This window comes from Folsomia candida, unplaced genomic scaffold, assembly GCF_002217175.1.
Source record: "Folsomia candida strain VU population unplaced genomic scaffold, ASM221717v1 Fcan01_Sc037, whole genome shotgun sequence".
NCBI classification, from domain to species: domain Eukaryota; kingdom Metazoa; phylum Arthropoda; class Collembola; order Entomobryomorpha; family Isotomidae; genus Folsomia; species Folsomia candida.
In genome coordinates this window covers 999185-1026853 of record NW_019091229.1, presented here as the reverse complement: position 1 = coordinate 1026853, position 27669 = coordinate 999185, and the positions used below count along the sequence as shown (strand labels likewise).

General features: G+C 34.8%; 4 protein-coding genes across 5 annotated transcripts; all 4 read left to right on the top strand.

The window, feature by feature from the left end:
- The first annotated feature begins 634 nt into the window (after window positions 1–634).
- On the top strand, window positions 635–10790 carry LOC110861060 (pickpocket protein 28). Of its 2 annotated transcripts, XM_035860856.1 has the most exons (19): window positions 635–817; window positions 946–1009; window positions 6311–6609; window positions 6948–7098; window positions 7352–7410; window positions 7499–7706; window positions 7813–7880; window positions 8023–8776; window positions 9107–9147; window positions 9268–9426; window positions 9500–9611; window positions 9688–9744; window positions 9820–9870; window positions 9936–10049; window positions 10128–10227; window positions 10317–10376; window positions 10446–10464; window positions 10550–10571; window positions 10656–10790. In XM_035860856.1, the coding sequence occupies exons 8-19, from the start codon at window positions 8293–8295 to the stop codon at window positions 10787–10789; spliced, it is 1353 nt and encodes a 450-aa protein (XP_035716749.1). In that variant the 5' UTR covers window positions 635–817; window positions 946–1009; window positions 6311–6609; window positions 6948–7098; window positions 7352–7410; window positions 7499–7706; window positions 7813–7880; window positions 8023–8292; the 3' UTR covers window position 10790. The 2 variants fall into 2 exon arrangements, with proteins under 2 accessions (XP_035716749.1, XP_035716750.1); XM_035860857.1 differs by lacking the exon at window positions 7813–7880.
- LOC118432911 lies at window positions 3443–5303 on the top strand. The gene is made up of 6 exons (XM_022110172.2): window positions 3443–3683; window positions 3899–4249; window positions 4364–4599; window positions 4664–4826; window positions 4965–5073; window positions 5170–5303. Exons 1-6 carry the CDS (start codon window positions 3470–3472, stop codon window positions 5201–5203), a joined length of 1107 nt encoding a protein of 368 aa, XP_021965864.1. The 5' UTR covers window positions 3443–3469; the 3' UTR covers window positions 5204–5303.
- Window positions 10791–14147: 3357 nt separating the features above from the next.
- LOC118439527 lies at window positions 14148–19502 on the top strand. Its single transcript, XM_035860915.1, has 11 exons — window positions 14148–14639; window positions 14756–14886; window positions 17352–17444; window positions 17519–17626; window positions 17686–17846; window positions 17939–18029; window positions 18104–18281; window positions 18350–18528; window positions 18606–18762; window positions 18863–18993; window positions 19065–19502. The coding sequence occupies exons 1-11, from the start codon at window positions 14573–14575 to the stop codon at window positions 19377–19379; spliced, it is 1611 nt and encodes a 536-aa protein (XP_035716808.1). The 5' UTR covers window positions 14148–14572; the 3' UTR covers window positions 19380–19502.
- A 2050-nt stretch (window positions 19503–21552) lies between these two features.
- LOC110861020 (FMRFamide receptor) lies at window positions 21553–27589 on the top strand. The gene is made up of 3 exons (XM_022110133.2): window positions 21553–22047; window positions 23669–24019; window positions 25371–27589. The coding sequence occupies exons 1-3, from the start codon at window positions 21820–21822 to the stop codon at window positions 25797–25799; spliced, it is 1008 nt and encodes a 335-aa protein (XP_021965825.1). The 5' UTR covers window positions 21553–21819; the 3' UTR covers window positions 25800–27589.
- The last annotated feature ends 80 nt before the right edge of the window (window positions 27590–27669 follow it).

Genomic DNA, 27669 nt, shown 5'->3' with positions numbered 1-27669 from the left:
CCCCCGTCCCCATGGGCAAGAAAAGCCGCAAGCTCGCCGTGGGCAGTGGATCAAGAACAGCAACGAGGCGTAAGTATATAAATATGTTGAAGTAATAGGTGTATTCACGGCAACATTCACAAATTTAGTGCAAAAATGTAACTTTGGAAAACTTTGAAAAATTGAAACATGTGATTTTTCTTTTTTAAATTTACTAAAAAATTTGTATGGTTTTATTTATTTCCATACTCGTGCTCTCCATGAAAAACGATAAAAGCCACAGAAATTAAAGATTATCCATGGCAACTAAATCAAAATAGGACACCAGAAAGTTTGTGCAGATTTGCAGATTTTGCGAATCACCTAACGCCACAATTTTTTGTGCTCTTTGCAAATTTTTTAAAGCATTTGCCCAGGTGGCTGTATCACATGAAAATAAAATCAATCTAAAATAATACTACACTCTTAGAAACTGGGTATTGATCTCTGAAAAATTTTAATACCGTCGTGCTGGTATAATCACGCAATCACGAATGGGTATTAAAATTTTGCGAAAAATCAATACCACGAGCTTGTACGTGGAGAGTATTAACTTGTAATACCGAGTTGGTAAAACATCAATACTGGCTGGTACAGATTTTATACCACGTTTACCCAGTCTCAAATCAGTCCGGTATAGATTTGTGCGCGAGATTTGCAATGTAATCACCTCACACTTGCAGTTGCAAATCGTTCTCTTTTTAAAAATAAGTGCTTCAAAATTATTTCGGCTAGGGAATTATTTGAGGGGAAGAAATTGACTATTCCGCTGGAAAATTTGACACGTTCTTATTAAAGGGTAAGCTTAAATTTATTTTTTCTTTTCGTTTTATCTTTTGCTACGTATTATATTAATCGGAAGGATTTTTAAACCACCAATTTCGTCATAGTGTCTGCTTTGTATTAATTAAATTGTTTTATATTTAGCGAGATCATCAACTTAGCCAATTCCGAGTTCCGGTCGTGCATATAGGATTCCGGATAATTTTAGGTTGGTGAATACATTTACAAATCAGAATGACTATTGAAATTAAATTAGACATGTGTAGATATTCTAAAATATTTCAACTACCCAACGGGCAAGTCGAGATATCCTCGCTGATCGAAATCCCCACGATTATCTCGAAATATAAGCGAGGTCTACATCGCTCAGAAATCCACAAGATTTCCTTATCGAATTCCATGGGATATTTGAGCTACTAACAGACATAACAAAACGTCGTGACACTCTGTGCGAAATCGATACGATTTCGAGAAAAATTCGAGAATTGCAAATCAGCATGTAACATATTATGGACGATTAGTGTCAGAATTACTCTCGATATCCCTGCGAATCTACAAGTATTGTTAAGATGGTAACTCGAAGTCGTAGCGAATTTTTAGCGAATACAAAAAGGACTAATTAAATATATCCAGATCCAGCTGATATATTATTACTACCATTGTGACAATGGGACGAGTAAGTAAAACTCCAACGTTCCGTCTTTGTAAAAGGTCACAGTTTAGGAAAATCAGCGCTAATGTAGCCAAATTTATGTATAACAATGTAACAGATAATATTTCACATTTTCAAACTGATATAGTTAATTTTAGCAGTTCACAAATAAATCCCCAGTCCGAAAATCAGAACACAATTGAAATCAATTTTAACGAAGACAATTTAGAAAATAGTGTAATTGAGTCGGTGAATGAGTTTACAAATTTAAGTACAGACCAATTTGCTTCAGTGCCATATAATTTAGAGCAAGATTTAAGAGAATGGGGTGTGAATAATAAAATAACAAGATCGGCATTTAATGGATTACTGACAATTTTAAATAAACAACCAAGCCTACCAAAATTACCTGTCGATGGCAGAACTTTACTAGCAACCCCGACAACATCACTGGTTGAAGAGTGCGGTGGGGGACAATATATTCACTTTGGTTATAAAAGTATAATTGAGCAGTCAATTAAATTACTTCGACCAAACCCTAAAGTAATCAAAATTCAAATAAATATTGATGGACTCCCACTATTTAAAAGTTCATCTAAACAGTTTTGGCCAATTTTAGGACGTGTAATTGAAACGAAAAAAGTGTTTATTATTGGACTTTACTTTGGGAATGAAAAGCCAAGTGACGTAGATAACTACCTGCAAAAATTTGTTCAAGAAACAAAAGCTTTAATCGAAAACGGTGTAGTTATTAATAATGTAAAATATGAGTTTAAACTGTCAAGCATAGTATGTGACGCCCCTGCTCGTGCATTTGTCACTGGAATCAAGGGTCACACTGGATACTACGGTTGTGGAAAATGCATCGTTAAAGGAAAATATAAAGAGAATCGTGTAGTATATTTAAAAACGAACAGTGAATTGAGGACAAATCATTCATTTCGTGCTAATCAACAACCCCCTCATCATAATTATAGAACAGTGATTGAAAATTTACCCCTCGATCTAGTTGGAGACATCCCATACGAGTTCATGCATCTTGTATGCTTAGGAGTGACAAAAAAAATTCTAAAAATTTTTGTACATGGAAAACGAAAAAGCTACAGACTAAATAAAAAATCAATTGACAAAATATCACTTCGTCTTGAAAAGTGTCGACCTTGTGTGACAAGTGATTTTGTGAGAAAAAGTCGCCCTCTCTCTGAAGTTGACAGATGGAAAGCTACGGAATTCCGCCTGTTTCTTCTCTACACGGGACCGATCGTCTTAAAAGGAATAATTAGTGAAGAATATTATAGACATTTTTTGGTGCTATCAATTGCTGTTAGGTTGTTATCAATCACTAATCAAACCGAACCGAATTTAAAATACGCTGAAGATTTATTACTTTATTTCGTGGAACAATTTAAAAAATTATATGGAAAAGAAAATCTATCATACAATGTACACGGCCTAATACATTTGACCAATGATGTACGAAAACATGGGGACTTAAATTCCTTCAGTGCATTTCCATTTGAAAACTTTTTGGGAAAAATTAAAAATTTAATTAAAGGGTCTCATCTTCCCCTCCAACAAGTATACCGCCGCATCATTGAGCAACAGAAAAACGAGGTGAGCATGCTTCCGCATACTGCAACTAAAAATTCAGTGACTTTTAGTAATGCTAAAAAAAATAATTCTTGCGCATTTAAAAAAATAGTATTTAGGGACTCTATAATTAGTAATAAATCCCCTGATAATATCATTTTGCTTAAAACCGGTGAAGTAGTAGAAGTTAGTCACTTCGTTAAAAATGCAACTGATGGGAACGTAATTGGACGTGTTTTTACTTCAAAAAACAATTTCTTTGAGTATCCGTGTAATTCATCGATTGTTAACATTTTTGAAGTTGATAGTGCTACTAGTCCCATAAATACTTTTAACATAAGTGATGTTCAATTTAAGTGTGTGGCTTTAAAACGAAAAAATAAAATTATCGTTATTCCTCAACTCCATAATTTCAACGAATAAAAAATGGAGCAAAAATACGCCGTCGTCGTATTTAAAGAGTGTAAAGATAATCAAGACATAGAGACTGTGGAGGCCATTCCAGTTTCATGGATATCTAATGGTTCCATTTTATGGCCGAACAATTATGGACATAAAGTTTTAAAAAAAGCAATCAAACGTTGTGAATCGCCCAAGGAAGACTGGACACAATATCAAGGAAGAGTTCTTGGACAATATGGTGAGTGAAAAAATTAAGTAATTTCCATGAAGTCAATAACTAGTATATTGTACTCACAATTTAGCAGTTGCACGATAACTTTAATTTGGTGAGATCTTGAACAATAATTTGTTGTTCCTTAAACAATAAGATCGAGTTTAAAAACCTACAAATGATTTATTATGTATTCTTTACATTTATTTACATATATATATATATATTTTTTTAATATTAAGGGACTTTGCAAGAAGCTAGACAGGAGTCCAAAGTTGCAGAGGGAACATCTGATTTATCCAGCGCCAAACGCCGTGTCGTGAAGAAGAATGTTGGACCCGTTACTCAGCTACCAAACCCTCCGCGACATCAAATTGAAGAAATGGCTTCAACTTCTCAAACTATTTACACAATTCAAGAGTTGCTGGCTGCTGGTGTCGATACGGGAAGGAATCAAGAGGGGGACCACTTTGCAGGAAATGAGGGCGACGACTTTGGAGGAATGGAGCGTGGCGAAATAATCCTGAATAATGCAATGAGCCAGGCTCCCCCGCAAAGGGTAGAAGAAATGAATAGAACCGTTGGCGATCAAGGTACACAAGATAATAAAGGGATTATTTTTATATTTATTTGTGAATGCAGATCATTTATTCACAAATGCAATATTTTAACATTAATTAATTTAAAAACAAAACAATAATTTTTAGGATTACTCCCTGAAATTCTAAAGAAAATAGAAAGAATAACTATTGTACTCGATCGCCAACAAGATCAACTGGATGAAATTGTGCAGATTTTAAAGAATAATCAGTATAATCAACCGCTCGCTTCCAGTCAGCAAACTTTCTCCTTTCCTTTCGGATTATTTCCACTTCGGGATTCTGCAGCTCTTTCGTCACTGGATGAGCAATTAAAAAATGATGAGGCTGCCAAAAATGCATTGGTATGTAATTAGACCATGAATATGTTTTTGTTTAAAGATGTTTTAATTGCTGTATATTTTATAGATTCGTAAGCTGAAAGATTGCGGGGGTGCAACTTTGTTAGAAGCCGTTAAAGGGATGATGTCCTTTTTAATGACGGATGAACTTTGTTCACTCTATAGTCACAAAGGGAAGCGGGGAAAATTGTCGCTGGCCGATCATGCTCTTCTTGTGAATTCGATTTTTGGTAAGTGAAAATAAAAATATCGTATTATGGTTTGAGTTCATTAATCAGACCCTTTCGTATGAATTTTTTATCGAGCGGGGTCATTTAAAGCTAATTATGAGCGCGTCTAATTATGTGAATTGCTTAATTAATTATTAGATGCACTGATGAGAAATCCACGGACATCTGGAGAAGCAACCTTGATTAAGTATTATGAAGTGCTTCCGACTGTTTTGAAGCAAGCCCATGATCGAGTTAGACAAAGGAGGTAAGTACAGAAACATTAAATTAATATATATATTTCTATGAATATATATCAAATTGAATCGTTGTATAATGTATGGACTATTTTATTATTATTTAGAAATGTAGCTGCTCAACCTGGCAATCCTGAGTGAAGATAAAATTATAAATTATATCATTAACTTATTAATTTTTTGATACAAATTGTATTGGTAGTTATTTGTTGTAAAATAAATTAAGACACAAACAATGCAATGTATTTTGTATGCTACTTTTTTAATCCCAATGAAATCGCATAAAATTCGAGAGGAATTCGATATTCAGGCAAATACGAAATCTCGTCGATTAATGCTGGAAATCGTGTCGCCAATATCTCCGAATAATCGAGAGGATTTCCTTAGGTCTCGCTGGACATTTAACTGTAAATTCGAGATCTTTTCGAGCTACCCTCGCTTAGAATCGAGAGGCTTTTTTATCTCGAAATCGTAGGGAATTCCTATGCCTTTGCCCGTTGGGTAATTGACATTTTGCTTATCGCTTATTTCAGTTGGATATTTCCTATCGAATTAGGAGTAAGATAACTTTAAATTGAAAAATATATAAAAATAACTGCCTCAAAGTGTGAATTATTTACACAATTTATTGTTTAAATTGCTTGTGCGTTTAGAACCAGTCAGCTCAACTCTTCCACATTATTGTTTGTGAGCCAGTTTCATAATTAAGTTATTCCATTATATTCCATCCAGTTGATTTCCATTTTTTGTAAATATTTGTCATTTATAATTGGCTGATTTGTAATTTTATCAAATAAATAACGTTAAAATCAATACCAACCAGTACTAAACCGTTATTTTTCATACTGCATGGTATCAATCATCAATACCGTATTAAGTGTTTTAATACCGCTGTGTCTTAGGTTGCTACCCTTCGGTATTAATAAACAATACTACCACGAACAAAAATCAATACCGCAAGTGACGTTTTTATACCGTAACGGTATAAATCCAAAATAATACCGCTTGGTATTAAATCAATACCAAAACGGTAGAGTCACATATGAATACCGCGTGGTATTGATCTGGTATTGATTTTTCTAAGAGTGTACGGAATTTGCGGAATAATACTTTTTGAACACAACGAATGTTTTTTTTTATTTGCAAAAAGCTATTTTCCCTGGTAAATAAACCGTTGCCATTCGTAGGTGAAAAAATATTGTTCAATTAAGAAACTTTATTTATTCTCAGAATTTTAAAAACATTTAGAAGCGGAAGAACAGTTCAGCCTTAAAAGTGGAGGCATATCTGGCCCGTAAGAAGCACTGGTTGGAAACATTTTCCCGAGCGAGGGTCACAGGTCGGCTGAAATTTAAGAGGACGAAAAGTACCAAGAATTTAGAAGCGCTAAATCGTCAAGCAGAAATTGCTGATCCTCACGCCGACCATCATCATCACGATATGCGAGATGATGTCACTTGTGGAAATCAGTTCAGAGAATATTGCGCCGTTACCACGCTACACGGATGGAAATATCTTTCTGAGAGGAAAAGAAGTAAACCGGAACAGTTGAGTGATTATAATTCTAAATATGCTAATTTAATGAATATATAAATTGTGCCTGGTTCTTACGATAAGTTTGGCATGTCTCGCGAATTGAATCAGAATCATATACTAGGCTTTACGAACTTTCGCTAAACGCTGGCTTACAAAAAACAGTAGAATTTCTTTCGCAAATTTTACTCGCAAATTTTTATGCGAAGGATTATTTCGCAAATTCACCTTGCCAAATACATAACTGTATCAAACTATTTGGAATACTTTTTGAAATTTGCCAAGTTACTTACGTTCACAAATCCAGGCACGATTTTAACCTCGCAAATGATGTACCACTTTTTTCAACCAGGATTTTCTGGCTGGCCTGGTGTCTCTTCGGTCTTGGGGCTGCTGGATATCTAATGTCGAAAATTTGGACGAAATGGGAGCGCAGTCCTATCATTACGTCCGTCGCTACGACTAATCATCCAGTTTCCAGCATCATTTTCCCTGCAGTTACTGTAAGCAAATTTAACAATAAGGGATAAAAAACAAACGTCTAAAATGACATTAAGGATATTCATTACGAGTTTACATGTTCGCATCGCAACGTGATTTTTAAAAAAAAAGTGCTAACTAAATACTAGCCTAAGACACGCTCAATTTCGCAAATGAATTTTCAAGCCAAATTTTTTCGCAAACTTTCGAACTTTGGTTTTTTGGCTAGTATTTTAAGGATGCGAACTCATAACGAATACTCCCACTGTTTTATAGATTTGCACTGTAAATAAAGCCGCCACTGAAAAACTAATCATTCAGGGGTGTCGCTACAAGTATGAAATATATTTGAAATACATTTTAAACCTTAACTAGTAATTAATCAAAGCAGCATAAATTTTGTTAATTACATACATACTTCAGTTTCACTCTGGGTCAAATGCGTACCATAATTTCCGTCCTGGTCGACCCCGACGCGAGAAACAATGATCACATCAACGTGGACAAGAATTTCGTAAAACCGGAAACTGCCTTAAAATACTTGAGACTCGTGGCACCCAAATGTGACGACTACTTGTTAAGTTGCCGATGGAACAATGCACCTGCCCAATGCACGCAAATGTTTCGTCTGGTAAGTGAAAGTGAAAGTGAAAGTGAAAGAAAAGCGTGTACATACATACATACCTTGACCTGTTTTTTCGGGAACATGAATATTTTATTTTACGATGACCCACCAGGTGCTAACTGACAGCGGGTATTGCTGCACTTTTAACGCTGTTGAGACAAAGAAACAAAGAAAGGATTCGTAAGTGGGCAGTTTTTTTTGTAAATATGTGTGTCACCTACTTTCACTTTTACTACTTTCTCCATAACGAAACACCTGACCTCCAAAAATATGAATTTTTTGTTTTGTCCTCATTTCACTTCACTGTTTTCTTCCCAAACAGGAAACACGACCTCCAAATATCCGGATTTTTTTGGAGTTCACCCACTTTCACTTTGACTACAAACGGGAAACACGACCTAAAAAAACGATTTATTTTATATTTCACCTGCATACTTTCATTTTCACTACTTTCTCCTCATCTCAAAACCCGAGAAATCCGATTTTTGCATTTCACCAGTTTTCTCTCTCTCTACTTTCTCTCTTAAAACGGGAAACGACCTTCAAAAATCCGACTTCTGTTTTTTAACATATTTCATTTACATACACATATATGTATTTCCTTTCGCTATATTTTGAATTTTCGACTTTCTCTCCCCCCAAAAACAGGAAACACGACCTAGAAGTCATGATTCAAGAAAAGGAGTACGAATACCTACAACGTGCCGTGTGGGAATATACGGACACGTTTCGAAGCAAAAATTCTGGCGGTGGTGGTGGAAGTAGCGGCGGCGGAAATAAGGGCAAAGGCGACGGGATGGACGACACGGAAACCGGGTCAACTACGGCGGACAATTTTAACTGTGCTCGAATCTATGATGACGACCTTTTCCCAGGAATTTGCCAATACTTGCAGAGATGCCGGGACAGTGGGAAGTGTCGGGAAAGGAACAGAATTAAGACGAATGCATCCTCATCGAAGCCGATCGGATCGGGCGGGGCGACCCAGACTTTTAATTTCTTCGCGGAACAATTCCCCCTTAAAGTTGCGGGTGCGGGAAGATCGAGGGGGTTACAGTTGATGATTGATTCGCTAAGTTAGTCCCGTTTTATATTTATTTTGGGTACTATGTAAGTGCAAAAAAATGTGCAAAAACCCCAAGTTGGCGAACGCGAATTGTCGCCTATTTTGCCGAATCGATGACCAAACAAGTTTCGTAACTTTCCGTGGAAATCCAAAACTGCAAAATGACTTGCGTATGTATGTATGGGGCAAATGCGTTCCTAAACTTCTAACAAAGTATGTATAATTAAGTACGTCATAATATAAAATGTGGAAGAGGTTAATACGTATTTAAATAGCTTTAAATTATGGAAGATTCATACAAAATTGAAGACACATAATTACACCACGTTTCTTTTTGTAGGATGCGACTCTATTCCAACTGACTCCTTTAAAGGATTAAGGGTACATATTTATTTAGTTAAATACTAATTATTTAATTGTTTTCAACATATTTTGCACATTACACAGCTACAAAATCTACATGTACACAGAAATAAATGGTATTGAAATTTTACATGCCAGGTATTCGTCCACAATGCCGACGATTTCCCTGCCGTTGCAGAACGTGGTTACATCGTGGGTCCCGGACTGGAAACGCAAATCGGTGTGACCGCAGTTGACACTTATTCTGGCGATGTACTCCGCGGTTTCTCTGCTAAAACGAGAGGCTGCTTTTTCCCAGTGAGTTTTTACAGATTTGCATTTTTTACATTCGAAATCTGAAATATTTAACTATTTATAATTATCTGTCTAGGATGAATTTCCTCTAAAATTTTACAAGGAGTATTCCAGATCTGCCTGCATTGTGGAGTGTGAGACAGAATTTGTTTTTCAGGAATGTCAATGTGTCACATACTTTTCACCAGGTTTGCCTTATAAATAGGGATTAATTCATAGCTAACATGGATTAATTCTTAATTAATTAAAAAAATTTACATGCAGGAAATTATAGTGTCTGCACGCTAAAAAAGTTTCAAGAATGTGTCAAAAAAGCTTTAGGTACACAAGAAAATTTTCAGAAATTTATTACTTTTGGTTACGTCCATTTACATAAATCTCGTTTTTGTTTTTAAGACGCCATCCAGAAGAAAAATTTGCCAACTGCAGCATTTGAGCTTAGCCCAGGTACAACATACATACACACATGCAGCGATTAGTTACAGCAAAATTTACATATTTCTTTTTTTTAGAAAGTACAATGTTCAACTTTAAATCGAAGAAGGACAGAGAACAGGACAAATCCTGTGCGCAATTTTGTTTACCATCTTGCAATGAAACGTTCTACAATGTCTTTGTAACTGCGGGTTGGTAGAAGGCAAAAATACTTCATTGGTAATGGGTCACATAGATCAGAGATTATTAATTTATGTATGTATTTGCAGCCGACTTTCCCAACCAACCTTTAGCCAATCAGACTAAAATGTTGAGGGAAGCGATTGTTGAAGGTGGCCTGACACATTTGAATGATATCAGCTATGTCAGGTAAGTACAGATAAGTTAATTACGTATTTTAAATTGTGATTAATTAATATAATAAATAATTAATACATTGAATTTACAACTTATTGTAGTGGTAGCATCAGTGTACTCCGCATTTTCTTTAGGGAGTCTTCAATCATGCAGTATAAACGGTAAGAAATTAAATAGGTGACAGGTTTCCTGTAATTTAACACGGGATTAAAATTGTTTATTTAAAATAGTGACGAACTATTCACATGGGTATGAATTTACTTCATATTTTAACAGCATAATAGTAATGCAAATATTTAAATAACAGAATTTATAATTTATCTTTATTAATTAGGAAGATTTCGTCTCTGCACTTGGTCTGGTTTCTCCTGTTTTTCGTATCATATTTACATATTTAGGAAAAATAAAAACTATTAATTTTTAAATTATTTTCATTTCAGGAGGCGTAATGAGCTTGTGTATGGGGTTCAGTATCATCAGTCTGGTAGAAGCCGTTTACTTCTTCACATTCCGAATGCACATGGACAAGAAGAAAATGACAGAAATTAAAACAGTGGCAGAATTTGTTAAATAGAGTAAATAACGATAACGTCTTATTGAAATTATTACCAATAAAATATAAATAAATACAAATTTATGCCTAACAATTATTCCTTAAGTGTGTCGTGGATTTCTTTTTAAGTATGCACTGTTTTCGAAAATTTGGTTGCTAATAATGTATGCAAATATGCTCCTACATGGCAGCAAAATTTTCGAAATTTTCAGAAATAGTGCATATTACAAACAGACAGTAGTCATTTTATGAGTTTCAGCCTGCCATAAAAATCAGACCTTTATAGTTAATTGTCATGTCAAACCTTTTATTGAAAATATTCCGGAAATCGATAATCTGTACATATTTAAGAATAATGTTACCTTTTGAAAAGTAAATGAATTCCAAATTCCATATTAAGTTTTGTAAGTATAATAAATCCAGAGTAAAATTAACTTGATCAAGGGAAGAGCTTACTCTTGATTTAATATAGTTTATTTACTTAATAGAAATCCAGAGTGCATTTAAATACTTTTCAAAAAGTCAACATTATTTAATTATTTTTACGTATGTATTTATGTGGTGCTGAAGTTTTACAATAGTTATTCTATAAGTGCATACAATTGTTTAGGAAGTGGAAATTGGATTCATTACTAAATACATAAATAGACTCACTACTAAATTTGTATGTAACAGTAACAACTTGCAAATTTTGCACTTGCCAGGTGAATCAATTTCATGAATTGCGTATTTACAGACACATAAATACGTTCTTAACCAATACAATTGAAACTATGATAAACAAACTCGTTATTATGTAACTGGACAATAGGAAAAAATATTTTTGGAAGTATATACTTCAGAAGATACTGTCCATAAACACTTAATTCGTGGAATAATTATGTATACATACATGTATTTGTAAATACACAATATTACATATATTTGTATGGAGTTATCTAATATTGTACTATCCTTGCATACAATTTATTGGCAGGCTACATACATAAACAATTATTTGAGGTACTTACTTTCTCAACTAAAAACCAGACCGGGGTCCCCCTTAAATTGTTTACAAAATTGGACAAAAATTCAGTTCCAAAAATGAAAAGGCGACTAAATTCTTCCCCATTAAAGTTCTTCCTAATAATAATTTCCAATTTTGCCACTTTCTGCCTTTCAGACTTTCACCAAGATTTAAACTTGTTCGAAAAGTGTCACATTCTAATTTGCATCATCAGCTCGCCCCACACCGATAACCTTGACCTCGATAACATTGCCCTCATCCGCCACCCCGTTCAACTCACATATCCCGAGAAAGTCTTCAACAATTCACGTCACCCGGAAAACGATTCTTATGCAAAACTTTACTCCCAAATTCTACCCGATTTTCAACCCTTTCTCACCAAAACGCCTTTAAAATGGAAACTTCTCACAATTTTGGGGGCAGGATCCCAAAATTATTTCAGAATCGTGGACAATTTCCTAAATTATATTGACTCAAATTTACTCTCAGGAGCAAGCATACAGCAAGTCGACATTTACCGAACATATTTCTCAACTTGCCTCGTTCTAATGTACTTACCCAACTCGGACGACGGACTAATTGACCACGTGGCAAAATTAGTTTTCAAAAATCACCTATATTTTAAGAAATATCACGTCAATCACATATTTCTCAGGACGAAATCACCCACAACAATTGTACACATTTGCAAAATTTGTTTCCCAAACTGGGCAGTATCAAGGTTAGATTTCAATCCTGGCCACATACAAAATTTGGTGGATAACCTAATCCACAAAAGTGTACATCATTTAGCGGTGGATCTCAAATTTGCTTCCCATTTCGAGGTAGATCTTATAACTCTTCTTCATAGAGAAACATTGGTTGAATTTCGCACCTTATTTCTGAACACGATCTTCTCCCTCATTTTGAAATCATACCTCAGAATCAATATTAGTCGGGGTGAAGAATATTTTGAGTTTTCCGCTTTACAACGCATAGAATTCATGTATCCATCAGATTTGGAATATTTCACTTCGTCCTCATCTCAGAGTATCAGTTTCATCCCGCCCGACCTGCATTACGTCATGTGGACAGATGTTAGCCTCTCTGTTGCCACGTGTTCCTCCCTTTTGGGGGAATACGTCACCTTTCGGAACTATCTAACCCCCTCCAAACCTGGGCGTGGACCCTCCTCACAATTTCCTTCACCTCCATGGCAATCATTTTGAAATTCGTAACAGGTAAAGTCATGTTTCTCCCCGTTTTTGCCGCCATGTTGGAAAACAGCTGTGAATCGACAAGTTCTAAAAGAGCTAATGCCTTACTCTCACTTTGGTCCTTGTCCGTCATCATGGTCACGAACGGGTATCGAAGTTTCGTCACTAACGAATTAACCGCTCCGTTAATATCTAATGTCCCGTCATCTTTGGACAACATGACTAACCAGGAGTTTCGTTTCGTAAATTTTTACTCAGCCCAATACGCTACCGAGTCCTTGTCGGAGATAAGTTCCTATATTTTAAACGAGTTATCAATCTCGATCGTTATTAAGGAAGCGTTTGAAAAACTTGATCCAAATTTTGAGTTGCACAATTTTCGGAGTAAATTCCAGGCCGTCTTTATGTATCGATATTGTTTTTTTGACTACGGACAGCGACGCAAAATACCGCGACTTTCCAGATGTAATCGGCCCGAACAAGCTGCCGATTTCACGTTCCATAAAGCTTATCTTAACACGGTGTATGATAAGGTGAAGGATTACCCGTTATTTCAAACTCTGTTCAATTTGGACTCATATAACGTTCAGGATGGCGCCCGATTACTGGCAGACTGTAAAAAATCTGCCCTGGTCACGTGGTCGGACGATATTGAAGAAACTATTGAGCGCGTACTTTCAAAAAAGTCGCATTTGAAGCGAAAATCTTACAAAATCTTGAAGGAAACGTATCTTTCAAGAAGGAAATATTTAGTAATTTCGAAATACGGGTGGAACTTTGTGGGTGGAGGGATTCATAAAATTTTAGAGTCTGGAATCTACTGGAAGTGGACGAATTTTTTTGCTCAACTTAATATAGCTCATTATAAGAGGGGGTACTCATCTGGAGGGTCGGGGATTCAGGGGCAGGAATTATCTTCGAATATTGGCACCATCTTTATCGTCCTGTTGTTTGGGGGTGCGATAAGTTGGGGGGTCTTTGTGGGAGAAATTGTAAGGACAATTTGGAAGAAAAGACGGACTAGGCGTGTAAAAATAGGTGTCAATTTCATTTACGTTAGTTGATTTGAAAGTATATACATTTTGTACAACAGATTTATCATAAATACATATGTACATATAATAAGTAAAAAGTAAGTACATGCTAAATAAAGTTGTGTACAACCGGTTGAGTAAAGTGGAATTGGTTAATTTTTCTACAACATTGGTACAAATTATTCCAACCTAAGACTAAAAACTAATCAACGGAGTTGTATAAATTGATCTTTACCCAACGTTGTAAATTTTGTAGTCATTACTTGTGAAAAATCGGTTTTCTACATGTATGACTAATTTTTACTCAATTATTGGTTAGTTTTTTTTACAAATAATTGCAACAAATAAACCAACGTAAAAGTTGAAAAACTCGCTACAATAAAGAATAAATTTTATACATAAGTTGAGGAAATTTTACTCAACACTTGTATCAAAATTAACAAACCAGTTGTGTGGTCTTGGATGACGCTTCCCGCGAGCACAAAAATTCTTCAGTTCTTCTTGCCACCTCGCCGCTCTAGTTAGGTGGAGATTTTTGTTCCTGCAAATTAGTTAAAAATTTCTAGAAATGACGAAATTTTTGGAATCAATTCTCCAGACAGTTGGACTGGAAGTATTATTGGAAACTTTTAAAGGTAAGATTATATATTTGGTGAAAAATATAGGTGTTGTACTATTTATGTCATCCGAACTATTAAAAAATCGTGCAATGCTTGGTCATTATTATAATTATTTATTTTTCCAATTTTAGATAATGATTTTGACGACGAACTTCTTCGTCAAATTCCCGACTGCCCTGCTGGTTCACTTGAGGAACATCTGTTTGCCACGCTGGTCCCGTCAATAGGAAACAGACTAAAAATAATTGGTGCAATTAGGAAGGTTAGTGTAGTTAAGGAAGAAAATGTGTATATATGTAGCTTGTGTCATCGTTCCTTAAATTCTTTCAAATCTTTTTGGAATCATATCAGGGATTTTCACGAGATAACAGGGCCTTCAGCCAGAATAGATTGTCCCTTGTATTTAATGACCTTCACAAATATTAACAATCTTAGAAAACACGTGCAAGCCAAAATATGCCCAAAATTACTTTCACAATTTAGTTTTCCAAAAATAACAAATAACCTTAATGATGAGAATATTTTGTCTCAAGAAAGTTTTTTTAGTCATGATTATTCTGCCAAAATAATTAATGAAGTGACAAATGATTATAAATTGTCATTTATGAGGTCACTTCAAATGTCTGGATCAATTCCCCTAGTAAAATCTGGGGAAATTCTTTGTGCTGCAAATTCTTTGGTTAATAGCATTGTTGATATTGCTAAGACTTTCCTACAACCAAATCTTTCCCACGATGAAATTATTATCAAATTAAACTCTTTAAAGGAACCATTTCCGAAACAAACTTCATCTCAATATCAAATTGAAAAATATTTAGAGAAAACAAAAATATTTATAGAAGCACAGGAACTACGACTTGGTTCGCATTTCAAATTCGACAATTCAGTAGGAGCGATGCGTGAGAAATTTGACAATATGTACTACTTCCGGATATCTGATATTCTTCCCGTAGCCCTTAAAAAATATAGAGAGGTCACTGATGCCGGAGGACGTCTGAATCAGGATAAAAATATTATACGGGATTATCAGTCAGGGGAATTTGTCAGTAGTTTTACAGGAAATCCTCTTTTTATCCAAATTTACTATGACGATATTGAAATCTGCAATCCATTGGGTGCAAAAGCTTAATTCCACAAATTAGGAATGTTTTACTTCATAATTTCGAATTTTGCTCCTCATTTAAAGTCACAGCTTTCCGCAATATTCCCACTATTAATTGTTAAATCCAAATATATAAAATCATATGGGATGAATTCCATTCTTGCACCAATTGTAAATGAGCTTAATAAATTAAACAAAAGTATGCCTAAATCCGAGGAATTTGAAAACTCACCCTTTAGCAATGTCCAATTACTTCAAGTTTGTGGTGATAATCTAGCGCTTCATGCAATCCTTGGATTTTCTGAAAGTTTCAACGCCAATTTCCGTTGCCGTTTTTGCAAAGCAACCAAATCACAGAGCTACGTTGATGTGGAGGAGCGAAAAGAGTTGATTCGAAATAGATTGGGATACTCTGAAGATGTTGAGGTTCAAAACGTTAGTCTCACTGGCATAAAAGAACTATCCATAATTAATCAGATTGCTGGATTTCACGTTACTTCTAACTTTGCCCCCGATATTATGCACGACATATTTGAAGGAATTTGTATAATTGAATTAAAGCTGGTCCTCGAACATATTTTACAGAATAATTATTTTTCGCTAGTTGAAATTAATCATAGATTGTCATGTTGCTTGAAGAGAAATGGTCATCATTTAACAAAATTTCCCGAAATAGGCTCAAATATTATTGACGGCGACAAAAAGTCTTGTTTTTCTGCGTCAGAAATGAGTAATTTCTTTCTCGTCTTTCCTGCAGTTTTTGGTGACCGAATTCCATCCGACGATAAATATTGGAACTTAATACTTAAATTTCGGAGAATAATACGCATCGTGATGGCTCCAGTCATAACACGATCAAAATTATTACTTCAGTTCTTAATAGCAGAGCATCATCAGATGTATATTGATTTAACGGGGAATAATTTAACTCCAAAATTTCATCACTTATTGCATTATCCAAACGCAATTAATCAGTTAGGCCCACTCAGAAATTACTGGTGTATGAGATTCGAAGCCAAGCACAGATTTGCTAAAACGGTTGGTAAAAACTCGTGCAACTTCAAGAATATTTCCAAAAGTGTCGCAAGGCGAATGTCCCTAAATATGGCGTTTTCACTTGGTTCCATTAACATTGAGCCAAAAGTTCAACTTAGTATTGGACCCGGCAATACATTTGACATTAGGGACATCAAAGATGATGTAGATTTTTCCACCATATCGTCAGCTCAGTGTAATAAAATATTTTGCCTTGATTTTGTTCAAATAAATGGTACAAAGATTTCTCCACTAAACTATTTTCTTATTGGAAGTTCTGAGTCGGGGCTGCAATTTTGTCAGGTGATTTTGTGTTTTGTTCATGATGAGAGTGTAAAATTAGCCGTTGCTCGTATTCAATATGTTGAAAAATTTCAATATTCATACATTTTCAAAGTAGGAAAAAAAGACAAGGCTGAAATACTTGACCCCTTACAACTTGACCTTCAAAATCCATTGGTAGTGGTAAGGTCGTTCGATGAGTGTGATTCGGTGGATAATATTTGTTGTCCTATTGAGTTAATTTAGTTATAAGCTTATAATAATAATTCCCTTCTTTATCGTGATACTCTCAATAATTAATTATATAGCGAACCAATTCGAAATCTGTGACGTCCAGCGTGCAACAGATTTCCGACGGTGACCAGTCAAGCCAGGAGGATAATATTGTTCAGTACTTAGTGGTTCGTAAATTTGTTAACATAACTTTATTTGTTTGGTTAAGTGCTAACTGTTTAAAAATATTAATGACTTCTAGGTAACTCCGCCCACCGCTACGCCACCTCGCCAAGAGGAAAACATATTTGTGGATGAATTACAAAATATTCCGGTTTCTCCAGATTGCAACGTCGCGGATCCCTTATTTGTAAGTTTAGTTGTAAGATATAATCTATCCTTTTTAATGAAATTATTTCTGTCAAGCAGGACGTTAAGCGGATTATTCTTACATCTGACGCTGATAAAGGAACAACCAAAGGAAGGAAACTTTTAGATGATTGCGTTGAAACAAATGTGATCAACTTTGCCCTTAAAAATCTGATAAAACGACGGACCGTGAATCATCTTGTTAAGCAATACTCATATTAGTAATTAATACTTAATTATCATTCACAAAACTATGCGTTACCTTATATGTTTTACAAAGTAATAAGTTCTACTAATTTTTGATTAATTTTAGCCCGCCTAAGTACGTGAAAGAAAATTTGGCCCAATGCATTGCAGTTCAATTGTTTCCTTCGCTCCCAGACTCTCAAAAATTGGATATAATTGTAAGAAAAATGTCAACACTTTAAAATATTTAAAATATTTTCCACTGAATTCAGATTTTTTGCTTCAATTTCAGAATTTATTCTACAGTGAGTCGAAGTTATCAAACTCCAAGAGAGAAGGCTCAGATGGAATTATTTACAGAAGAATTCCAGCATCCGGTTTGATTGAGGACAGATTGAAATATATTCGTCGAAAGAATGAAGTGAAGTGTCGAGTCCAACCGCCTAATGTGGAATCGTGCCAAGTTTTGGGTAGGCATATTATGCATGACAATTATTTAAAATTCCGGGAAAAATTACTAATTTTGTGAATTTATCAGATCCAACTGTAGACGAAGAGGAGAAAAAGTCTTGGCTTCTCAACTCTACCGTCCCCATATCTCAGGTCACTAAATACATGTCTGAGACCTACTGCTTGAGAACATCCCAATTCAGGAACACGAATAATTTAGCGGAAATGTTGGACCAATGGCCAAGGCTTCTCGACACTCCAGGAATGGTAACGTCACAACTTTCTAAGCGGACTAAATTTAAATTTGATAAAAACTATCGAACACCTTATAACTTTATGCAAAGATTGAGCTGGACTTCAAGACTTTATTTCCTGGCAAATGTGATAAGATGCTTCTGAAGTGGGCAGCAGTTTCAGTACAAATCTGCAGTTACGCCGAGAAAATCAAAACCAACTTGGACGAAATCGGCATAAAAAAACCTTTGTCGAATTGGTCTAAAGGTTAGAAATTAATAATTAAGAAATATAAAGTTAATCATCTAATTTTAGTTGTGAATTTGAGATTTGTAAATGTTTTTAATATTGACTTATTTACACGAAGATGACAAGACGGTTGGGGCGCTTGTGTTATTGCCATATTTGACTGCTAGCTCAGCCTATTCAAAGAAATCCAAAAAGAGGAAGAAAATAACATCGGGAGAGTCAGCTGAATTTTTCATACAAGTTGTACCGGTTAGCTAATTTATTTTATTGATTTGTTAGGTAATAATAATTGGTAATTCAACGGTGTTATGTTTATTTAGGTAACACATGACATTGAAAATTTTAGGACAATTGAGTCAAGACGAAAACAACCCTTTGTTCTGTGTGTCGGAGAATTGGGATCCCTTATAATACATGACTCCTACGTTATGGTGGAGAGGAAACTTGTGAAAGCGTCGTCGCTAATTAATGCTGTGGATATCTGTTTCAAAATGTTTCATGTGCTTCAACTTCAATTCCCTGATGAATGTTACCCAGTCTGGTGCTTCTTCGATCACTCGATTTATCAAACTAAAGAAATTCGTTCACCCCCCTCGGCAGTTCTTTCACTTGGATCTCAAATAACTATAGATTAAGTTTATTAATATGCAACTACCTGACTTATAAATTAAGTACTAATCATGTTCTAGTTGTTAAACTTGGTACAAAATAATTATGTAATAATTTTAAAATATGACTTATATGAATAAAAACAATACTTTTTATTAAAGGTAAACAACATCATCTCTGAAATAATTATTAAATTCCAACCATTTATTGTGCACAATTTATCAAATTGTTGGAAAAAAATTACTCAATAATTGATCAGAATTTACCAAATAATTCAGCAAAATTCACTTAATAAAAGTGAAATTTTACTCAACTAATGTATAAAATCTTGTCAACCCACATTTTCGTATCGCGATTTAGTTGGGTTAATTTTACTCAACTTTTGATCAATTGGATTACTCAACCCCTGAGTGAAATTTTTACACAACAGTTGTGTCATCTCATTTCGGCCTCAACAGTTGGGTAAAATGTGATCAAACTTGGGTAAATTTTAATCAAATTTATTTAGCGTGTACTACATATACGAGGGGGGGGACAGAAATTAATTGGCCTCGCCATGATCCGGTAATAAATTTGGGGTACTTGCCTTACTACTTTTAAGTGTAGTCCCCTGCGAGGTCAGCACACTTGGTCCGCTAAATTTAAAATACTCTATCCCAATTTTATAAATGGTTCTCGAAAAAAGGTAAAAAACGCTGTTTTCACCTTATCAATCGTCGAAATCTCCTACCCGAGGTTTTTCTTGAAAATGTCGAAATATGTATTAGTCACCAGATGTCAGGTGTGGACTGTAAGGGGGATGACATAATTTTGACATTTTTTGGCTTAAAATGGCACCCTTCGAAAATTTTGATTTTTTACTGAAAATTCGTCATGAGCGTTTTCGTGAGCAAAATGATTTTTGTTTTGGTCTTTTCTCTCCAATGGCTTGGCTTAATTTTTCAAAATTGCGGTATAACAGGCACCAGGTCTCGCCCTTTTCGGAGCCGAAGCGTCCAGAAGCAGAAGTCCTTCTGAGTCCCAAAACCAGTGGCTAAAGCCATCATAGCAATTTCTGTTTCCGGTTTACTCCTTTTTGGGTAGGTGCTTCCGCTGCTTGTTGTTTTGTCAAATTTCAACGTCATAACAATGTACCTGGGTTCATTACCCAGTGATTAAATGCAAAAAGCAGTACTCCTTTCCTTTTTGAAGGTCTAAATCTATGTATCAAACCTGGGCTCAATTTTTGCAATTTTTATTGTTTCGCTGTTTTTGGTCACATCTGACGGTCTCTTCGACTCGGCCGTGATCGTGAATTTAAGCTATGAGATCTGAGATACATATGAGTGTATCTTTCGATCCAACAAAAAAAGTTGGGCAAAATGACCCTCCTTCTAGGCGAGGCCGGTTAATTTCTGACCCCCCTTCGTATGAACTTGTAAAGTTAAGTATTTGATATCATACAATTGTGTATACATATATATACATTATATCTACTGATAACTTTCCCGATGGAAAATAAAAATTCGCAAATTTTACATTTCTGGAATTGTTTCGCATCGGTTTTTCTTGGATGTGCATATGTACATAGGTACAATATATCTATGTACATGCATGCATATATTTTCCACCAACTAAAAATTTTGGTTCCCATTTAAACATGTCATCATACAGTACTTATTTATGCAAACGAGTGCTTTATTTATCCATGAAACTGGACAATTATAAGGAACAACAAAATAGCATTATTTAGTATGTACATATCTAGTTTTGGGTGACATTGAACATGAAAATTAATTCATTTTTCCTAAACCACAACCATGTCAGTAGGGAAAAAATCACCGCAGGAATACCGGTTTTTGATCGTAAACACAACTAGAAAACATGCACACGACTAGCGCATTCCATGGTACAAAAGTGGCATGCAAAAATAATGTGATTAATTTTGCAAATTTTTGGAGTACATTTTCTTATAAAACTTAAACTCAACGTAACGTCAAAATATTTTCCAGACTTTGCATAATATGCAAAGATAAATAGATATTATCTATTTATGTAAAGACCGCATAAATTACTAACGGAATAGGCGCACGGCCCCAGATTTCTTGGAAACTTGATATAAAAATTATTATGCATATTAAAACGGGCTGGATCGATCAGCCCCACAAAAAAATGCCTTGAGCACATTTACACAGATTCACTAACTTTTATCCTGTCCTATCGATAAGTAAACATGCACATACATATGTACATGCATATACATATTACATTAATTGTGCAAGTGTCAAGTTCAAGTTCATATTTTAATTGACAATTTCCTGTCGAATTACATAAACAACAATCTTGCAGTTTTAGATTGTTTGAACCTACGCACGTTTCTTTTCCACAATGCTAAATATAAATCCGCTTTTATATTGGCAATTGGTTTCTTTAAAGTCAGAGAGTACTTAATTCAATTTAGCAAGTGTTTGGAATTTGCAATACATAATGGAGGAGATTACACCAATTCCAGAATGGCACACTCCAGTCACAGAAACTATGAAAATTGTGATTCTTATTGTTTGCATATTGGGAATTTTTACAAACTTCCTCTGCCTCTGTGTTCTCTTAAGGAAAAGGATGAAATCCTCGTTTAATACGATTCTCCTCGGACTCACGATTTTTGACTTGCTCCTCCTCTCAAAAGGGGTGTTCACGTCACTTAACCAGTTAACTGTGAGTACACAATTTTCTATTTAACAAATTTTATTAGCAACTCAATAAAAATTTCCTTTAAAGTATTTAGAAAATCATCATGCAAATAAAATATCAACAAATAAATCAAAAAACACAAAAACACCAAAGTCAAAATGTTGTAAATACATACATTTTGACACATCTCGGATGAAATTAACGTATTGATGCATGCATAAAAGTTCTTAAATAGGGTCGATGCGGGTTAGTGTGGCCACTTTTTTCTAAGTTTGCGTTCATCAATGAAACAAAAATGGTTTCGAGTCAAAAATACTTATGTAAAACATCAAGTATTATTAATTAACTATTTCGCTTTCATTTATGACCAAAAAAAGTTTTAAAATATAATTGGAGGTAATTTTTATCAATTATTCAAAATAAAAAAATAGTGTCCACACTAACCCCACCAAATGGGGTTAGTGTGGCCAGGGGAAGGGTTAGTGTGGACATGCATATATTTTAATGCACACATGATTCGCATTAAAATGCTTTTCGAATTTAAAGACATCAAGCCATGTGGTATGTCACCCAGTTCGATTAGAAGATTTCCACCACACCTACACCCCTGGGGGTGTGGTTTCCAAATTTTAGTTATTCAGCCGAAATCTTCATTGCTGAGAGAAATGACGTTTGCACCACATCGCTCGGTGCTTTAAACTCTAAGAGTGGCTGAAAACCACACCCACTGGGGGTATGGTTTCAGAATTTTAATTTTTATGTCGAAATTCATTCACCGGGATAAAAAAAGATTATGTATCCCGCGACATTATTTCGTTAAAGCCAAAAAGGCGCTGATAACCACACCCACTGGGGGTGTGGTTGCCAAACTTTATTATTCGTTTATGATTCGCTCATATGTAGAGCTGAGGATGAGACAAACAACATATGACATCAGTAGGTTTTGTTAGTATGAAAAAGGCACAAATTCTGCAAAACACACCCACTCGGGGGTGTGGTTTCTAAATTTTAATTATTTGATAGGGCACCCCTACTCAATCTGACGAGAATGATATGTCACAAACAATACTTTGGGTAAAATCTTAATTCAACACTAACTTTTCACTACTGGCCACACTTACCCCTCAAATCTTAATATTGGAGGGTTAGTGTGGACACCAATTTTGTAATTGACCGGGCAGCTACTTTATTTAAAAATTAATGTACAAATATAATATGGGCGAATATTATATTGAGAAAAATTAAACATAATGCTTGCCGTACTTAGTGTCCATGAAATCCTTTTCTAAACATCACCTGATCAAATTGATCCGAAAAGGTTTTTAATTATGAAATTTTGAGCGCGCTAATTTTGTGAGATAATTAATTTTCCCAGTTCTCCAAATTTATAATTAAGAACAAGAAGGAGTTGTAGTTTGATGTGAAATTTTTTGTTTTTGAAAAATTCATGGTTTTATCATAGAAATATCGTTTGGCCACAATTGCCTCGTGGCCACACTAACCCGCATCGACCCTACTCTTAAAAATTGCATGAAATTTTGATCAACCTGAACCCCAGATTTGCAACATATTTCGCCCAATTATAAGATATTTGAGGGAATGGAATCACTGTTTTATACGATGACAAATTTTTTACCACTTTCAGAACTACACGTGGCCCTTAAACCAAACCGTTTGGGCACCACGAGCCCTCTTTTTCCTGTCCTGGCTGTGCGATTCTGGGACAAAGTACTTCACCGTGGGCGTGTCCCTTGAGCGATATGTCGCCATCTGCCACCCCCTCCGGGCCAGAAGCCTTCTTACCAACAAAACATCCCGAATCTTTGCGGCCGCGCTCTCCCTCTACGTGCTCGCCCTGTCCGCGACCAACTTCTATTTGAGATTTTATTCGAACGGATTGCTAACCGAGAAAGAAATGAACATTGTCAAAGCCGTGTTTCTCAACTTTGGACCGTTCATTGCCATTTGTTTGTTAAATGTCGCTATTTATGCGAGGGTAAGGAAAATCTTAATATTACTTATTACCAGGGTTGGGCAAAATACATGGGTTTCAAAATACAAAATACAAAATGAAAATACATTATTGTGAACCTTCAAAATACAATTACAAAATACAAAATACCCGAATCTCATCAAAATACAAAATACAAAATACTTTTGCCCAAAATCGACGAAACTTCAAAATACAAAATACAAAATACGTATTTAAAATACATTTGAAAATACAAAATACTACTGCCATATTTAACCCTGAAAAATGCAATTCAAGCTCAAATTTCAAAAGTTTTGCTAACTGATTTCATTTCACAGCGTTATTTGGAATTTAGTAATTATGTTACTGGGCATGTGTGATGTCATTTGAATTTCATTCTATATGAAATTAATTATATACGAAAAAATTATATATGAAGAAGCCCGCAAATAATTTCAATCTATCTAATTTTAATCTTTCTCACACTACAAAAAACTACTCAAACTACTTTATCGTACGACATAGCGTCGACAATGAAGTAAAAATATAGAAGTTTTAATTACGATCTTAATAGTTGATAAAAATTTTAAAATGAAAATTAATCACCCGCATATGTAAATATAAAATATTTTGTGTAGTTTTCTGGCACAGCCAGAGTCCAGGGAGTCCAGAAACTGAAAATAACCGATGAGGAATGGTAGCAATAGATATATTGCATGGACCAACTCTTGTTCTTCTCATGAGTTCGTCTCATATTTCTCAAATGTATTTTGTAAAGTATTTTTCTATTTAAAATACATTGACCGACTTGAAAAATTAGAAAATACAAAATACAAAATACAAAATACAAAATAATTTCATCTGAACCATGGCCCTCAAAATACAAAATAGTATTTTGTATTTTGTAATTTGTATTTTGTATTTCAAATAGTATTTTGGCCAACCCTGCTTATTACTGCCACGTATGTATATACATAATCTGTTAGAAATCCGGAATATTCACGCATTTTCTGGCATAGTTAGTTTTCTGGACATATATTTGCGAAATTTACATATTTTTTGCGAGATTTGCAAAAAAAACTTTACTACAAAACATTTTACAAAACAAAAAGAAGCTATTGATCTGAGCAAGTTCGCAAAAAATTGGAAGCAAATTTTCAGTAGAAATATTTGTAAAGTTTTGTGCAAATTTATAAGTTTACAAGATTTACGGATTTTACAATGTTATCAAGGCCTGTGTGAATTAGCCCAATATGTACATATGTACGTATATTGTGCTGTTGTTTTCACGTCTTTATTTGTATTTCACAAATTTTGAGCATATGTATGTACATAACTTTACACGTCAATTTTCTTCTTCTTACAAATCTTGCAGCTACAAAAATCCAAGAAACTTCGAAAATCATCCGAACCCACCAAGTCACCCCCGATGTCATCCGCCGTGACGAGGATGCTTCTCACGGTCGTGGTCGTGTTCGGATTCTGTTACAGTTTTGAATGTACGCGAAGAATTATCGGCTACTTCATCCCCCTGGATTTGGACCACAACAATTTCCACTTTTTCCTCAACCTGCTCGCCGATTTCTTTTACGTGGTCAACTCTTCCGTCAACTTTTTAATTTATTACCTTCTCGGTAAAAAATTCCGGGCCGAATTCCTCACAGTATTTGCATGTTCCCTGCCCCACAAGAAGGGGGGCATCATGGAAAACGGAAAACAAGTCAAAACGGCCCAAGCAACATCTTCAACGGGAGACACAACATCTACCGACGCCTCAACGAATACGAATATGGTCCTGCAATAAGTTGCAAAAATATTTTGCAATTACGCGATTTTATTAAACTTAATTAATTTATAAGTTATTATGCTTTCATTAATTTTAACTACATATACATTTAAATAATTTTAGTATCTTTTGTCATTAAATTTCTTCAATATGCTAACACGCTTTTATAAATATTTCAGAGGTGGGCAAGATCATCATCTCAGATAGCAGATCAAGATCAAGATCATCTTGATCTTTGATCTTCGGCTAGAGCTTTTGATCTTGATCTTGATCTTGATCTAGCTCGGTAAGATTTCCTATCTTGATCTTGCTCTTCAAGTTCAAGATCAAATCCCAAATATGAAAAGTAGAATTTTGAAACATCGATATATTTTTTTTAAAATAGCGCCTTGGTCCATTACTCAAAGTACATTCAAGGAAACGAAAAACACTCGTACGGGATTTAATTTTTTTTACTGATTAATGGAACCAGTTCTTCAAACGGCGATCTATTTCTTAAATGCCAATATTGTTAGCCCGCCAACAAATTAGGTCAATTTTTGACGACCTGATACTTCAACTATTACTTTAATTGACCAAGAAATGAAGTATAAGGGCAACTTAAAACATCAGAGCAAATGTTTTGTTATGTATTGTATAACTATACCAAATTATTTATAACAACGTTGACGCTGTCAGCTATTAATAACTAAAATTGGTCACACAACCAATTTTCGTTACTTGGCTTATTCCATGCGTGGCTATCAATTTGAGAAAAGTCATGGGAAGATGAGACGACACATATCACCCCAAACAAAGTGGTGGTGGTGGTCAAAAAGAGAGCGGCATGAGAAGTGCCGTACGTTCTCCCCAATCAATTCAAAGCTCGAGTCAGAAAGAGAGAAAATATGTGTTGTATGGTGTCGTGCATATGCCACTGAGATTGGGAACATTCGCAGTATCTTTGCAAATGTTTCCAGCCAGCTAAGAGTTCAGATTATTTTACACAGCAAAGCAATACAAGTATATGTATAAAATTCTGACTCAGAAAAACTCTTATAACTTTCTGCCGCCAGCGATTGGGAAACTAATTTTTTTGGCATTAAATAACATATTAAAAAAGGCACACGACAAAATATTCAAAACTTTCCCAATCGGTGGCGGCATATGTTTAAATTGGGTTTCAAAATTGCATTTAAAACGGTTTTGTTTTCAGAACTTCGAAAATCTGAAAGCATCATGTGCAACGAATTTGCGGATAAGATCTTTGTAAATTACGCCTACTAAACCAACAATTACAGTTTTTATAATATTTATGAATTTTGAACAGTTTTTAATTTCTTTCAAACTAGAATATTTCCAAAAATTTTCGAAATAAATTAAAGCGGAGAAACACGTCAAACTTAAATTTTTGTGCCCCATCATCATGATTTTTTATAAAATTCTTGACAATTTCATGCCGGACTCGATTTGATAGTTTCACTTAGAATAAGCCTACTTATCTAGTATTTGTAGTGTGCACAGTGCACACTACATACGTATATTACACCTAGTTGTATTTATCGGCTTATGTATAAAAAATATTTGCAACATATCTGGAATTTATTTGATCTTGTGATCTTGATCTTAATCTTGGATTTGATCTTGATCTTGATCTTTTATCTTTATCTTGATCTTTATCTTGTGGGGCACAAAAATTGATCTTCATCTTTTATCTTGATCTTGGAAAACTTTGATCTTGCCCACCTCTGAAATATTTACATCTCTTATGTAAAAATGCCACGAAAAAAATTTGCAATTTTGCAATATATTTATGTATGTGTGAGGAACGACTTTTAAGCTTCATTGCAAAAAGATCATTAACATGATTTTTTTGAATAAAATTTAGAGAACGATTTACATAAATACA